A 13,176-nucleotide genomic window follows, 5' to 3' on the forward strand; every position below is an offset into this window, starting at 1 on the left:
CGCTCTCCCTGTGAATATGACCGGGAGGTTCCTTCAAGAGGATCGGGCATAACATCATCATTCCTATACTGTCTGGAGCCTTGCCTACGAGAGACCGGAGCAGCCTTCAACCTTGAAGAATTCCCTGTGTTAGTTGTGCCTCTTTGCAATGGCCCATTGACCTTGGGGAATGAATAGAGGGGGTAGAATACACAGCTTTGATCACCCCCACACAGGGTTAGCTGGTCCCTCCTGCTGAACTAGGGCAATTAACAAATTGTTAATATGGCCATCCTAGTGGATTGCCTTCTTTGTACTAACCAGCTCAGTCAGGTTCTCAGTGTAGTTGTAAGCTTGTGGTATGTTATATATTAATTAAATAGTTGGCATTGAATATATATATAAATTTACATGACTGGAAAGCAATGCAACAAAATAATGGTAAAGTGTGAGTTTCTAAGCTCATATGAACATTTTAGAAGTACTGGTCTCATTATTGGTCATTGGAACCATTGAATCCACCCTCTATACCAGTAAACACTACACTTAGCTTGAAACTTTGAAGTTAGTGTAGTAACTGGGCAGTAGAGGAAGCACTCACCATCAGTGATTTGCTTTCAAATGTTTGTAATTGAAGAAATATTCTGTTATTTCATTCTTTCAGTTAACCTCTGTGCAGTAGTTCCAGGTTAATGTAAGGTTGTGTGTGTCTTTCATTTATTAGGATGTACAGGTTCTTTAAAAAACCCCAAACTTGAAACCTAAAAACAGACATAAAAAACACGTTGCTTCAGAATTTTTCCATTTGGATCCTTATCTGCAGGTGCTTCTTTCTGTTTTCTACCAAACTTCTGGAAGATTGAGTTCTCATATTTAACTTTTTGTGTCTGTTTGGTGTCATTTTTTTGTGTGGGGCTGAGTACTTTTAAAAAGTCTGTAAATTAAGAGAAAAACCTGTTGGCTCTTAATACTATTTCAAGTAATGTTTTCAGTTCCTTCTATAATTCAAAGTATCAAACCTTTTCAGCCTACTGTGGAAACAGATCAAATAAAATATTTTGTGAATCTAATGCTTAATTTGTTCCAATGAGTAAACCAAAAACTGAAGTTCATTGACTGTTCTGTTATATATTAAAAAAAAGAGGGGGACGAGGGGGAAAGAAGGAAGCATCCTATATGTGATCTTAACTTAACTGAAACCCTCTAGTTCAACAACAGCATGGATATCTAACACTAGATATATTTAATATGTTTAAGGTTTTATGTATTTTTACTTTGTTCCAAAAATGAAATCACACTTCGTTTTAAAAAAATCTCAGATCTTGATAGTCATTTTATGTACTAATTTTTTTTCAATCTATGTTTTTGAAATAAGACGTTAGAAACCTCCATATGTATGATCATCATAGTGAAAAACTGTTTTGTTTAAAAGTTAGAATGAATCAATTTTTATTAGATAAGCAGTAGGTACTGCGTGTTTTAAACATACATCATAACAGTTGGAGATTGCAGTGAAGGTGTTCTATTTTTATTATAAAAATAGAGGAAAAGGAAGTGTTTTCATGCTAATGATTGTGAATGTTTGAAATTTCAGGTGTTACATTATCAGTGGCAGAAGAATGCTCAAATCACACTAGAAGGCATAGCACATAATCTAACTTGGGATCCCACAGGTAAGAAAATAATAAAAGAACCATCTCTCTATTTGGTACCACAACTAATTTTTTATTCAATTTTTACCCTTCTTTGGGAACAAGGAAAAGAGGGTTGTTTTGTCCTGTCATGGGAGAGAACACCAAGTGGAGTGAAATCTACCTTTTGTCACTTAATATAGGAAGTGCAAAGTATTAAGTACATCTGTCTGGTCTGACTTAATTATTCCTATCTTAGCAGTTTCTAAGGTTTATAAGCATGGATTAAATGGTAAGTATTTGTTGGGAGAGAGGAATGTCTACAATAGGTGTTTCCTTTAGGGCATTACTAAAATTTGATTAATTTGCACAGTTTGAATTGTAGATGGCCTGATCTACCAAAAACCCTAGAAAAGGTATATCTGCAGTATTCTCTTCTGCAGTTTCATCTTTGCAAAACTTTTTTTCTTCTTGAAATATGTCTATATTTTGCTACTTTTTTGTAGTTAAATTTTTGTAAATCTTTGTTTTAGGAACTCGCCTTTTGACTGGTTCCAATTGTCTTCAACTTTGGTCCAATATTACTTTGGAAAACCCTTCTGACAATGACAGTGCTGAAAGAACAGATGTGGGACTTGGAGAGTGGAGATGTATCTGGCAGTGCAAGTAAGAAATGCATTGAAAGACAAATAATTCCTTTTTCTTTACTGATTCATTCATTTCAGATGAAATACTTGGTGTAGTTAAGTGATACTGATTGCATACTTTTATTTGATAAATGTTATTGATGTGTGATGAACGTTATTGATGTGTCATAAACATGAATCATGTTTCCTTTGACTGATGTTACATTTCTTTCTTCTTACAAGATCAGTTATATTTGGTTTTGGGGTAGTTTGTGTTCTTAGGCCGTTCTTCAGTTATACTGAACACTTGTAAAATACAGAGGGAAGGCTGTTGTTGAACCTGTCACAGAAGACACTGTTCCTTGTATAAGAAGGAAGGTGAAAGCTGCATAATTGAAAACTTATTGTACTTGCAGGACTGATTAAAATAAGCTTTATTCTGTGTTCAATGTAATGTCTCTCCCCTTTCACACACCTTTTACTTTTTCTGTGTTTATTCTGGATATTTGGAAGAGTCATGCCAAGGTTGATGCATTGTGTTTTACTGAGTCTCTGAATGCTCTTCTTGTGTTCATGTTGATTTTAGTATTTGCTTCTGTGTATTGGTACATTCTGAACAGTTTTAGTTTAATACTTCAGTTTATAATACAATTTAAAATATTGTCCTTCCTGGCTCTGGAAAACTTTCATAGTATCTTGAGTACACTGTTCGCTTGGGACTACTATTCCTTTAATAGTCCCCTAAATCAGTTTCCCAGAGTGGCTGGATGGACACACCTGAAGTTGTTCCTCATGAATCTTTAAGTATTGGTTGGCCAGTTTTCTGGATGTATGAGAAGAACATAATTTTTTCAATCCTTCAGTTGTTCCTTTTTCTCTGTACTTGAACTTTTGTCATGGATGTGTTTAAAATATCTGGATCACCCAAATGACAACTGAAAAATTTTTCTTTGCTTTCTAAACTTTCTAAATACAAGAAGCTGAAGACTTACTTTGTTTATTGAAGCACTTTAGTTCCTCACCTCTCTAATAAGGGGAGAAGTCAGCCTGTAGATAAAATGCCATGGCATATGGTATTAAAATTTGGGGTTGTGCTAAAAATAGCAAAGATCATGCAGGTAGTGCTATTCCTCTGTCTCTTCTGTACTATGTTTAGCATTTGTATCAAATATGAAGACTTAAGGAAGTCATCTTTGTTGTCCACCTGTTTTCCTCTTTTAAACTCTTTTTGGTAGATACAGAGCTAAGTGTTGTCTTCCGTGAACTAGTAGGTCCTAGAAGGAGTCAGCATAACTTGCCTTCTCTGTTCACTTTTTGTGTCTGTATGTCTTCTGGCATTTGTCCTACAGTTAGATTTAGAATAGGTTTTTTTTTAAGAGAAGTTTGCAAGAAAGTGATTTTATGTTACTACCCTTTGGCAGAGTAGTTTTCAGTGCCTGAAGGAAACATTGACAAATGTCTTCATATTTACCCCAGTAGGAGATTTTTTTCTTAAACCTGGGTGGACTTGATTTGTAATGACCTTGCTGTTTTTACTTCACACACCAAATGCATCATGCCTTTGTTGACCTGTTGGGCAACTTAGTCCTTCCTGAAAACTGGACCTTGACAACTTGTTATACATGGCTAATAAATTCAAGATGAAAATGTAAACCGTACCTTGTATGTTCTTGTTACCATTAGTAAGCCTGACACTTAAGGCAGTACCTCAGTGCTTCAAAAGCTGTAGAAGAAACTAATTTATTAGTATTTCCAATTAAAGTAAAGTAAAATGCTACAAAAACGAACCACATGATTAGGTGTAAATACCTTGGCATCTTATATCACTGTGACCATTCCTGTAAAAACTACTTTCAGGTATTTTAACTGCATTATTCTTTTTACACCTTTTTGTTTTCTGAAGTTGTAATTGTAGGAAGTATGAGAAATGGAGCTGTCTTTCAAGTAAGCTGGAAGATAATATGGGACAACAGAGACCAGTTTGAAATCAAAATGATTGTGAAGTAGAAGTAGAGCTGTTTATTCTGTTAGCAGCTGTTTTTCTGCTATGATATTTTTGAATAGTGGATACTGTAGCATTCTCAGGTTTTCTGTTTTCTTTTGTGTGACCACGCAATGTGTTGCAAATGAGTTTACTTCCTAGTCCTTTTGGACTTTGTTAAAACTTAATTGTTTCACACGACAGTATATATATATACACTTATATCTAAGAATTAAACAACTTCCATAAAATCAAGGGGGAGAAAGCTGTTCAAAAATTCTAAAAAAGTTCTTAAAAATATGTTCTCTTTTTAATTGTCTTTCTTTCATAGACCTGCTTCTCAAGTTTGTTTAATGAAATTCTCACCTGATGGAGAGTTTTTTGCTACTGCTGGAAAGGTAAGCATTTTTTTTTCCTAATAGTTTTGTACTATTTCAGATAAGCTATTAAAGCAAACAAACAAAATCACATTAAAAAGGGCAGCTATTTCTTGAAAAAAAAGTCTTTTTTTTTCCTAATTTTCACATCTTTAATTTTGGTAAACATGAATTTGGGAGCAAGGTAATTTGAGGCAAGGAGGTAATACACCAAATATTCAGTTTATTGCTTTAAAATACCCATTTTTAATTGGTACCAAATTATTAGACATCAGAAAAAGAAGAGTTTTGGATAATGGGGGAGATCTACAGATGAGATCGCTGCTGAATATCCTTCTAGTAGGGAAATACATTCAATATTTCAATATTATTATAACATCGTTACTAAAAATAGCTCTTTCATGTGTTTCTGTGTAAATGTATCTGTATGCCTGTTTGTCTACATAGAAGAGAATTCTCGTGCCTCTCCATGGGTGCATTCACACACAATTCATGTCAGTGTTTGGGGGCAGTCTTACAGATTTGTTTTGTGTGCTCAGCATTGGGCAGTTTAACAGCAAAAGCAAAATCCCTTGGCAAAACAGCAACAAAAATTAAAGCAAAATGTCACTGTCTTGTCTTTTCTCTTCCTGAAACACTGTCAAACTAATCTTTTATACTCTAAAACTTGTTGTTCAGGTTTGGTAAGAGAATAATGTTCTAACAGGTCAAATCAGAAAAAAAGTCAAGATCATGTCGATGATCCAGTGAACAAATGTGACAAATGCATATGAGAATTTGTTACTTGTTGATGAATTTGAGGGAGTTAAGTTGTTGTTTTCTGCAAATAATACTATTGTCTTAAGTTGGGGGGGAAGTCACAGTGACATTGGTCAAGAAGTTACAGTAAGAATTTCTGTATTCATCTTGTGAGAATTTGTGGAATTATCAAAGCAGATTTTGAAACAAACATACTGGTTTCAGATTATTTTTTCAAAAAACAGTAACTGAAAGCTTAATAGTATAAGCAGTTTTAACACAGGTTAGTAAGTGCAAGTCGGCATAGAGTTTGAGCTGCCAACTAAAGAACTTAGCAGAGGCTTCAGAGTTATTAGAAAGGAAACAAAATGTGAGGTTAATTGGGACAATGAAATTGCTGAGATTAGTGGAAACCTGGTTTAAGTGTCACAGAATCCTGAACAGTAGTAACCTGACAGAATGAGTTTCAGACTGAAGAATGAAAGACAGTTTTTCAGTTTGGTCTGGTCAGTGTTCGAAGCATGAATGAAAAATGAGTGTGGAAATGTAATGGATGGGTAGAACAGTGATTTGGTAATACAGTGTGAAACGTCGCTGTTTGAATTGTAATCTCCCTTAATACATGCTTGAAAAACGAAGATTCAAGGATGGTTCAGTCTACAAAGGAACCTTGCTTTTGAAAAGTAGTTGTGCATATTTTCATGATTGTGTGCACCAAGATCTGAGGAGTAATGCACATGTTGATTAGTTGTAGGTGTTCGTTTTTTCCTTAAGGCTTGCTATTTCATATCATCATGCTTGCTTGGAAGAATAACTTTACGGCATTTGCTGTCTTTAAAGTAGAGTTAAAGATGTAACAAATCCACAAAATAACCTAAATTTCATTTTCTAAGGAAACCATATTCCAATTGACTAGCTTCCAAATATGAAGTGAAATACTGGACTTTCTTGATGATTAAGTATATTCTGTACAATAACAAAGAAATAAGTTCTCAAGCTCCATTCTTTTTTTTTTTTGCTTACTTGAATATCACATTTATGACTTTTAGTTCTGTGATGTCTCTAGCCACTTACTGACTGAAAGGAGAGCAATTCCAAGCATGTTCCAGATAACTATCACTAATAAATTGCTTGAATATGTTTTCCTTAAAAAAAAGTGTTTTGCCATTATCAGCAGTATACACTGTATGTATTGCAGTTTTTTTGATGGGTAGGTGTTAATATTTATTTTATAAGTCAAGTTTTAATGGATCTAATGTTGCAATTTGATGAGATTGTAGAAAAATGAATTAATCTGCAAATAGCTTCTCTGGGGGTAACACTCTTCAGAGTTTTGACTAGAATGTCTTATGTCCTGTTGTGTTACATTATGAACTTATGCAAAGCAGAATTACTGAATAAGTAAGAAAAGTTAGTAAGTAGGAAAAAACATAGATTTTATTGCAAATGCTTAAGTTAGTTTACCTGCCTGAAGAATCTTTAAAACGCATCTTTGTTTCTGTGTCTTATTTCTTCATTTAATTTTTTTATGAAGGATGATGTTGGGTGGCAAACTATACTCCGCTACCTTCCAGTAGAGTCATCTTATGCATACCTAGGTTGATAAACTTTTTCAGTTCCATTCATATTTAATAGCTGATCAACAACTTGTAAATCTAGATCCAGATTAATTATCTAGTTCTTAAAGTCATGATCAATTTATATGTGTAGCTGACAAAAGCAAGTTGAGCAGCACTGAGCTTGGTTTTTGAGATGTCACCTATGACCTTTGTTTGTTTTTCTAAGACTTAAATTTGTGCTGGGGTGTTTTGACTGTTTTCTACCAAGGTACAATTAGTTGCATTAACATTTGAATGCCATCTCAGGCTAGTGCAGCTTGCATTTTTGTGGTTAAAAATTGGCAGCTAATCAGGAGGGTGAAAATTAAATCCTGTTAGTAATGGCAAGCAAGTTAAATTGAAGCTCTGCTACCGTGTTTTCTTTAAGGTAAGGTTTTGAAGTTGTATTTACTGAACAGTTTCTCTGTTTCTTTTACTTAAAAGAAGAATAAAACCTCAAGAGGCATGCCTAAAAGTAGTTGAAGTGCATTGTACTCTTATGCAAGCAAGTCTTATTTAATGTCTTTTTTTTTTCTTTCCACAGGATGACTGTCTTGTGAAAGTATGGTACAACACAGAGAGTTGGCGATCAGCCATAACACCACCTGGTGCCAGTCCAGAAAACCAAGCAAAAGAAATTGATTTTTCATTTGTTTATTTGGCTCATCCTCGATCAGTAAATGGGTTTTCGTGGAGGAAGACCAGTAAATTCATGCCACGGTCAGTAGCTCTGTAACATGAAGTTCATGAATTGCCAAACCCCTCCCACCCCGGCAAACTGTACAGTCTTCCCAGTTGTACAGTCAATAGTCACACAAATTGTATGGTTTACTTCAGTTATTAATTGAGTTTGCACACTTTTTTACAGTATTTGTGTGTCTCCTTGAGAGGACGATAAGCATCCTCTTTCTGGGAAATAACTGCAGAGATAGAAAGTGATGCCCAAAGAGGCAGAACAAACTGTTTAAAGACAAAGTTTTAGTCAATAAACAGCAAGGTATTTATTAAGGCAACGTTGGGGAACCCTCCGATTAGTATCGGACAAAGAGCTCTAAAGTCTACAGTGAGAAGCTACAGTATTTATACATTTCCAGTGAGGGATTACAATATTTTTACCTACATATTCATGCACGATTATAATATTGCAATATCTAGTTATATTATTCATAGCAGGCGGAGTTGGGGCGGAGCTGTCCATTTTGAGGAATATTATGAGGGGAGATCATGTTACTTCATCTGGTCGTGGTCGTATTTTTCGCTCTTCATCCTCATGAACTTTTCAACTCGGTCTGATTTTGCTGATTCTTGCAGTGGGTCTTGTCATACATGGTGCTCTGGCTTCTTTCTTGAGATTAACCTGTTCGCTAAATGGATCTTTAATTATGACTCCACTGAGAGTTAGATGTCTTCCTTAAATTAAACCTTATCTCTTGGAAACTCCCCAGAAAGTTGGGTGCTTTTAGTAAAATCCCCTAGGTTCTGGCTTTTCTCTACTTCAAAAGGAAGTTTCACAGACTGACTTAGGCTTGAAGTAAATACAAAATCAGCTCTTGGAAAATTATTCCTCTTTGCAGCTTTTTGATCACACTGTGTAGTGGTTTTAGCTAGGCCTCAAATTAGCAGGCTCAGAGAATCTATGTGGACTGGGAGACAGCTATCACCTGACTGGGTAACCAAGGAAATATTTCATACCAGATGACACAGCAGTGGGAGGTGTTAGGTCAGTTGCCCCATGGCCAGAGTACAAGCCGGACATGGTGCAGCTCCTGTCTTGGAGTAGGCCCTGCTGCTCTTGCTGCTGGTGCTTGCATTTTGTTTGAACTCAGGGAAGTTGAAACATTTTGTTGTTACTCTTTCTGTTTCTTGCTAGGTGTCTTTTAGAGGGCTTATGAATCTAGAGTAATAGACTTTGTATTAACTGGGAAGTGGGAGGTTATTTCTTGTTATTCCAGCTTGTGTAAGTAAGTGTATGTTATATTGTAGTTTTCTCTTGGTTTTCTCTTTTCTTTATAAATATATATAGTTAGTTTCAGCATAAACCTAGTTTGGAGGGTTTTTTCCCCTCTCCTCCTTTTTCTCTTGGCTGTTTGGGGGTGGAGGAACACTTTTTTTTTTCCTCTGTACTTGGGCAGTTGGCATTTTGCCAGCTCAACCCAAGACACATTAATGGTGGAGAATACGGGCATCGATCTCGCTACCTGTTGCACATATATGCATAGATATATATATAATCCTTATGTAGTCCTTTGAGACAAGACACACTGTCTAAAATGACCATTCATACATTTATTCCGAGCTCATTCCTTTCCATCCTTATGGAATCAGAGCAATTCAAAATCAGTCCTCTTTCACAAACATTCAAATGTTTTCATGTTTTTTAATCTACTTTCCTTATTTGTCTAGTACAAAACTAGACCTCGGTCAGAAACAGTATCAGGGAATCTGATTAGTAATGGAACTGGTTATCATCTGTTTGAGGATGTTTTTAGGGATATGTTATAATGATTCAAAATGACCTGTTTTCATCAGTAATTACAATCTCAAACTATAGAGTTAGTGATGCTATGCCCCTTTTGCCGTATTAGTCCAAATAGTGACCAAATTTGCATACCTTTGTGTGGAGCATGTTTATGATGCTTTTTATATCAACTGTTAAGCAGAAGACTCTTCATAAAACCATTACTGTAGTTCTTAAGTCACTTCTGAAAAATCTACCTGCTCTGTGTGTGATTCCTCAGCGACTTTCCTGCTAGACAGTCTGATCAGATGATTCATTCAGCTGTCAAGCCTTAGTTAAAGCTAAATTGCCAACTTCCATGAACTGGAAACCTGATGATCTGCAGGTTTTTCCAGTGTCTAGTTTAGGGTAATTGGATTCCTTGGCTATATATGTAACACAAGTTGCATTTGGAAAAATAGTAATTAAGATTTGTAGCTTTAAGTTGGTTGTGTCCCTGGTATTGCTTTGGATTCTCTCTTGTGTATGTAATTTTTTAAGTGGCAGATAGCAGTAAGATATGGAATAAAGAACTGGTATCTAAAATATTATTAGCTTTTAATGTAAAGAACTTTAAAAGGAAAAACATAAATTTTGCTATTACAAGTGTGAATTATTCTTCAAATTGAAAAGCACAATTTGCTGTTGCACTATTGTGTGATAATGTTTGGGGTAATTTATTGTGAGATACTTGAATAGATAGGAAAACCTTTGATACATCATTTGTTTTCCTAAGAATGTATTGATGAGTTTTTCTTTCATCAATATGTTAAAGTTGGTTGCTGCAATTTCAAAAAAGCTGATAATGGAAAACTGTTTGGAACTGTTGGTTTATTTTGGTGCTGGGTAACAGGAAAGAGCTTCTTCACACCTTAAATTTTCTTTCATTAGTGGTGCTGTCTGCAATGTGCTCCTGACGTGCTGTAAAGACAATGTTTGTCGTCTCTGGGCAGAGACTTTGTTACCCAACGACAGTCTGTTGTATGGTGGAGGATACAACAATTGGAGTGAAGCTGTGAACTTCACAAATAACTTCAAGAGAAATATTTCAAGTAAAGAAAAAGTGCAAAGTGCTTTAGAGGTAAGAATTGAAATTGAGCAGTGAGAATAAACATTTGTACAAACATGTAATTTTAAACAGGTTTGTAATGAGTAATTCAGATGTATCATAAGCTGAAATCCTTTATACCAGAGATGTGAGTAAAATGTTATAAAAGGATGAGTTTCCTTCAAATCTTCGTTCGGAAGTCTTGAGCTGATAGCTCTCCTCCTGAACTTCTCACATTAGAAGACACACTATTCTAAAGTCCCAGTTGCCTATTTTGGTTTGTTAACTGAAGAAAAATGCTTTGCAGGATCTAGTTCAAAGAACTAGGAACAATATGGAGCACATACTGTATAAAGGTTATGTGAAACCCAGGAGTGATGCTGCCTTACAATGTATGGTAGGGGTTCACTTGTTACCTTTGAAGTTGTGGGATGTTCTCTCACTTTTTCAACTGGAAAACCAAGGGTAGTGTGGAGGGAATCAAAACAGCTTTTCTCAGGTAGGACAGACTGCCTGTAAATTGTAAAGCAAATGATCTTTGCTAGTAGTGTTTTCTAGCCAATGGGAATCAGGAAGAAGGTGAATCATTAGTGGTCTCCTACAAAGTTGTGTGGAGCATATGTGGGCATTGTGCTTTTATCTTAATGGAGTGATGTATTTAGTCTGTTCATAATGCTTTCTTAGCATACATGACAAATATGACAGGCTAAAAGGCCTTTCTTAGTGCAGAAGAAAACTAAGATATTTATATGGACCAGAAAAGAAGAGACTCCCCCAAAGTATCACTACTGCTTTGAAATTTAGGAGTCTTAATAAGAAAAATGTATAGAAACAGAGGATAACAGTTCTTAACTACAAATATATATATATATATATATATATAACCAAAACTAGGACAGAACAAACAACTGCGCTGTACCCCTAAAGAAAAGAACGAACCCTTTAAATGAAACTGAATTTTTGTCTTTGCTCCTTTGGTGCAATTATATTTACAGACAGCAGCGGTTGGTGCTGTGCCTCGGCTGGCCTCAAAGTCACTTACAGACCTCCAGTGAAGCAAAGACAAAAGGGTGAGGGTGAGGTATTGACTTCTCTGAATGACTTGTGGGAGATGAAAGCCACGAAGAAGGATGGGGTGGAACCCTCTGGCAGGCAAATGCAGAGTCCTCTCTTTGTCTTCTGGTTGGGGACAAGAAACTGGGGACAGGGGCTGGTGGTGGTGGTACTCACTCTTCTGCAGACAGAAAGCTTGCTCAGGAAAGGGATCTCTAGCAGAAATCCAAGACCCTCTCCTGTCTTCCTCTGATGAGCAGCATGGAACACCAGAGCTGAGCTGGGATTGTGGGAGGCCAAAACCAAGGCAACTCGGCTCTCTCCAAACACCTTCACGAGTCCAGCAAAGAGCAGTTTCCACTCACCCAGCTAACAAAATAAAAGGGACGTCTCTGTCTCTGGAGAAACCCCTCCCTCCCCCCTCCTCCTCAGCAATCAGCTTGGAAATCAAAGCAGTTGGCCACCCCCTTTTGTCATCTAGTGGCGTGGAGGTTGGGTATTGGTTCCTAAATTCCGTGTTGGTAGGGAGACAGAATTTCATTAGCATCCAAAACTACAACAAGGCCCAACACACCAAAGAAAACAATCAAAAGATGGGAGAGAAAAGGAAAGTTGGAATCATTTCTGTGTTCCTGTTGAAAATAAGAGGCAACATTAGAGATCAGAAACAACAGTAATGGGAGAATTGAGAAAACACTGTTTTACATGAGTATACTGTGTTAAGATGCAAAGCACAGCAAGTGACAAGAAATGCCAAGAGTGTAATACCTCCCTTAATACCAGCTGTGTATCTTTGTGTACCTTTGGGTCCTGACACAGGTGTCTACAGCATAGTGGGCTTGAACTGTGTAAGTCAATCTTTAAAATTGAGTATTACTTTTTCCCTTGGAAATGTACATTTACATAAAGGAGGAAAGCCTTAAAGCTCATTCGGCCCTTATGAGGGGAGTTGAAGTGCTGATCTATGTAGATCAAAACTGGGAATCCAGTTTTTCAGTCTCTGAATTGAAATTACTCAGATTTGCTGCGCTGTTCAGAATGCTGAATAAGCATGGTGTATGCTTATGAAATACAATAGTATTTTCTGTTTAAGTATAAAAACTGCATGAACATTGTGTGCACACTGAAATATGAAATAATTACTTCTATGAAGGTATTTTGGTGGGCCTTCATAAATAAATCTGAAGGCATTGCTATCTCTCTAGTGCAGACAGACACCACCCAATCAGTAAAGTTTTGCAAGAAACTACACTGATTCTTTAAAGTAGCTTTTAGATTGAAAAATACTAGTCATTAGTTTCTAGAAAACCACTTACAGATGAAATCTGCTTTTTCTTTTTGAAAGGAATTAAAATGACACCTTATTCTTCATGCAGTTAAACCTGAGGCACTTCCGACGAGGAAGGAGGAGGTCAGGTGCTGTTGTAGCACATACTGGATATGCTCCACATCAGCAAGATCCACATGAAGTTCATAGGAGCATTCCTCCTCATGCAAATGCCCTTTGTCACTTCCATATTGCTGCCAGTATCAACCCAGCTACAGGTAAGAAATGTGGTAAATGCTTGCTTCAAAGTGAACTACAATTTTTATGAGGTGTGTGTTCTCTGTGGGAACTTAACAAATGTATTTGTACAGTATTTGCATG

At 36.3% G+C, this 13,176-nt stretch overlaps 1 protein-coding gene across 4 annotated transcripts in view; it reads left to right on the forward strand.

Moving 5' to 3' along the window:
• The window catches only part of DMXL1 (Dmx like 1), an 86,613-nt gene that overhangs the window by 18,549 nt on the left and 54,888 nt on the right, over positions 1 to 13,176 (forward strand). For all 4 annotated transcript variants that reach the window (XM_071581262.1, XM_071581263.1, XM_071581264.1 and 1 more), the window contains exons 4-9: positions 1,574 to 1,652; positions 2,144 to 2,276; positions 4,549 to 4,615; positions 7,475 to 7,650; positions 10,319 to 10,508; positions 12,905 to 13,073. In XM_071581262.1, the coding sequence (XP_071437363.1) occupies positions 1,574 to 1,652; positions 2,144 to 2,276; positions 4,549 to 4,615; positions 7,475 to 7,650; positions 10,319 to 10,508; positions 12,905 to 13,073 (814 nt within the window). The remainder of the gene's footprint in view (positions 1 to 1,573; positions 1,653 to 2,143; positions 2,277 to 4,548; positions 4,616 to 7,474; positions 7,651 to 10,318; positions 10,509 to 12,904; positions 13,074 to 13,176) is intronic.

This window comes from Pithys albifrons, chromosome Z, assembly GCF_047495875.1.
Source record: "Pithys albifrons albifrons isolate INPA30051 chromosome Z, PitAlb_v1, whole genome shotgun sequence".
NCBI classification, from domain to species: domain Eukaryota; kingdom Metazoa; phylum Chordata; class Aves; order Passeriformes; family Thamnophilidae; genus Pithys; species Pithys albifrons.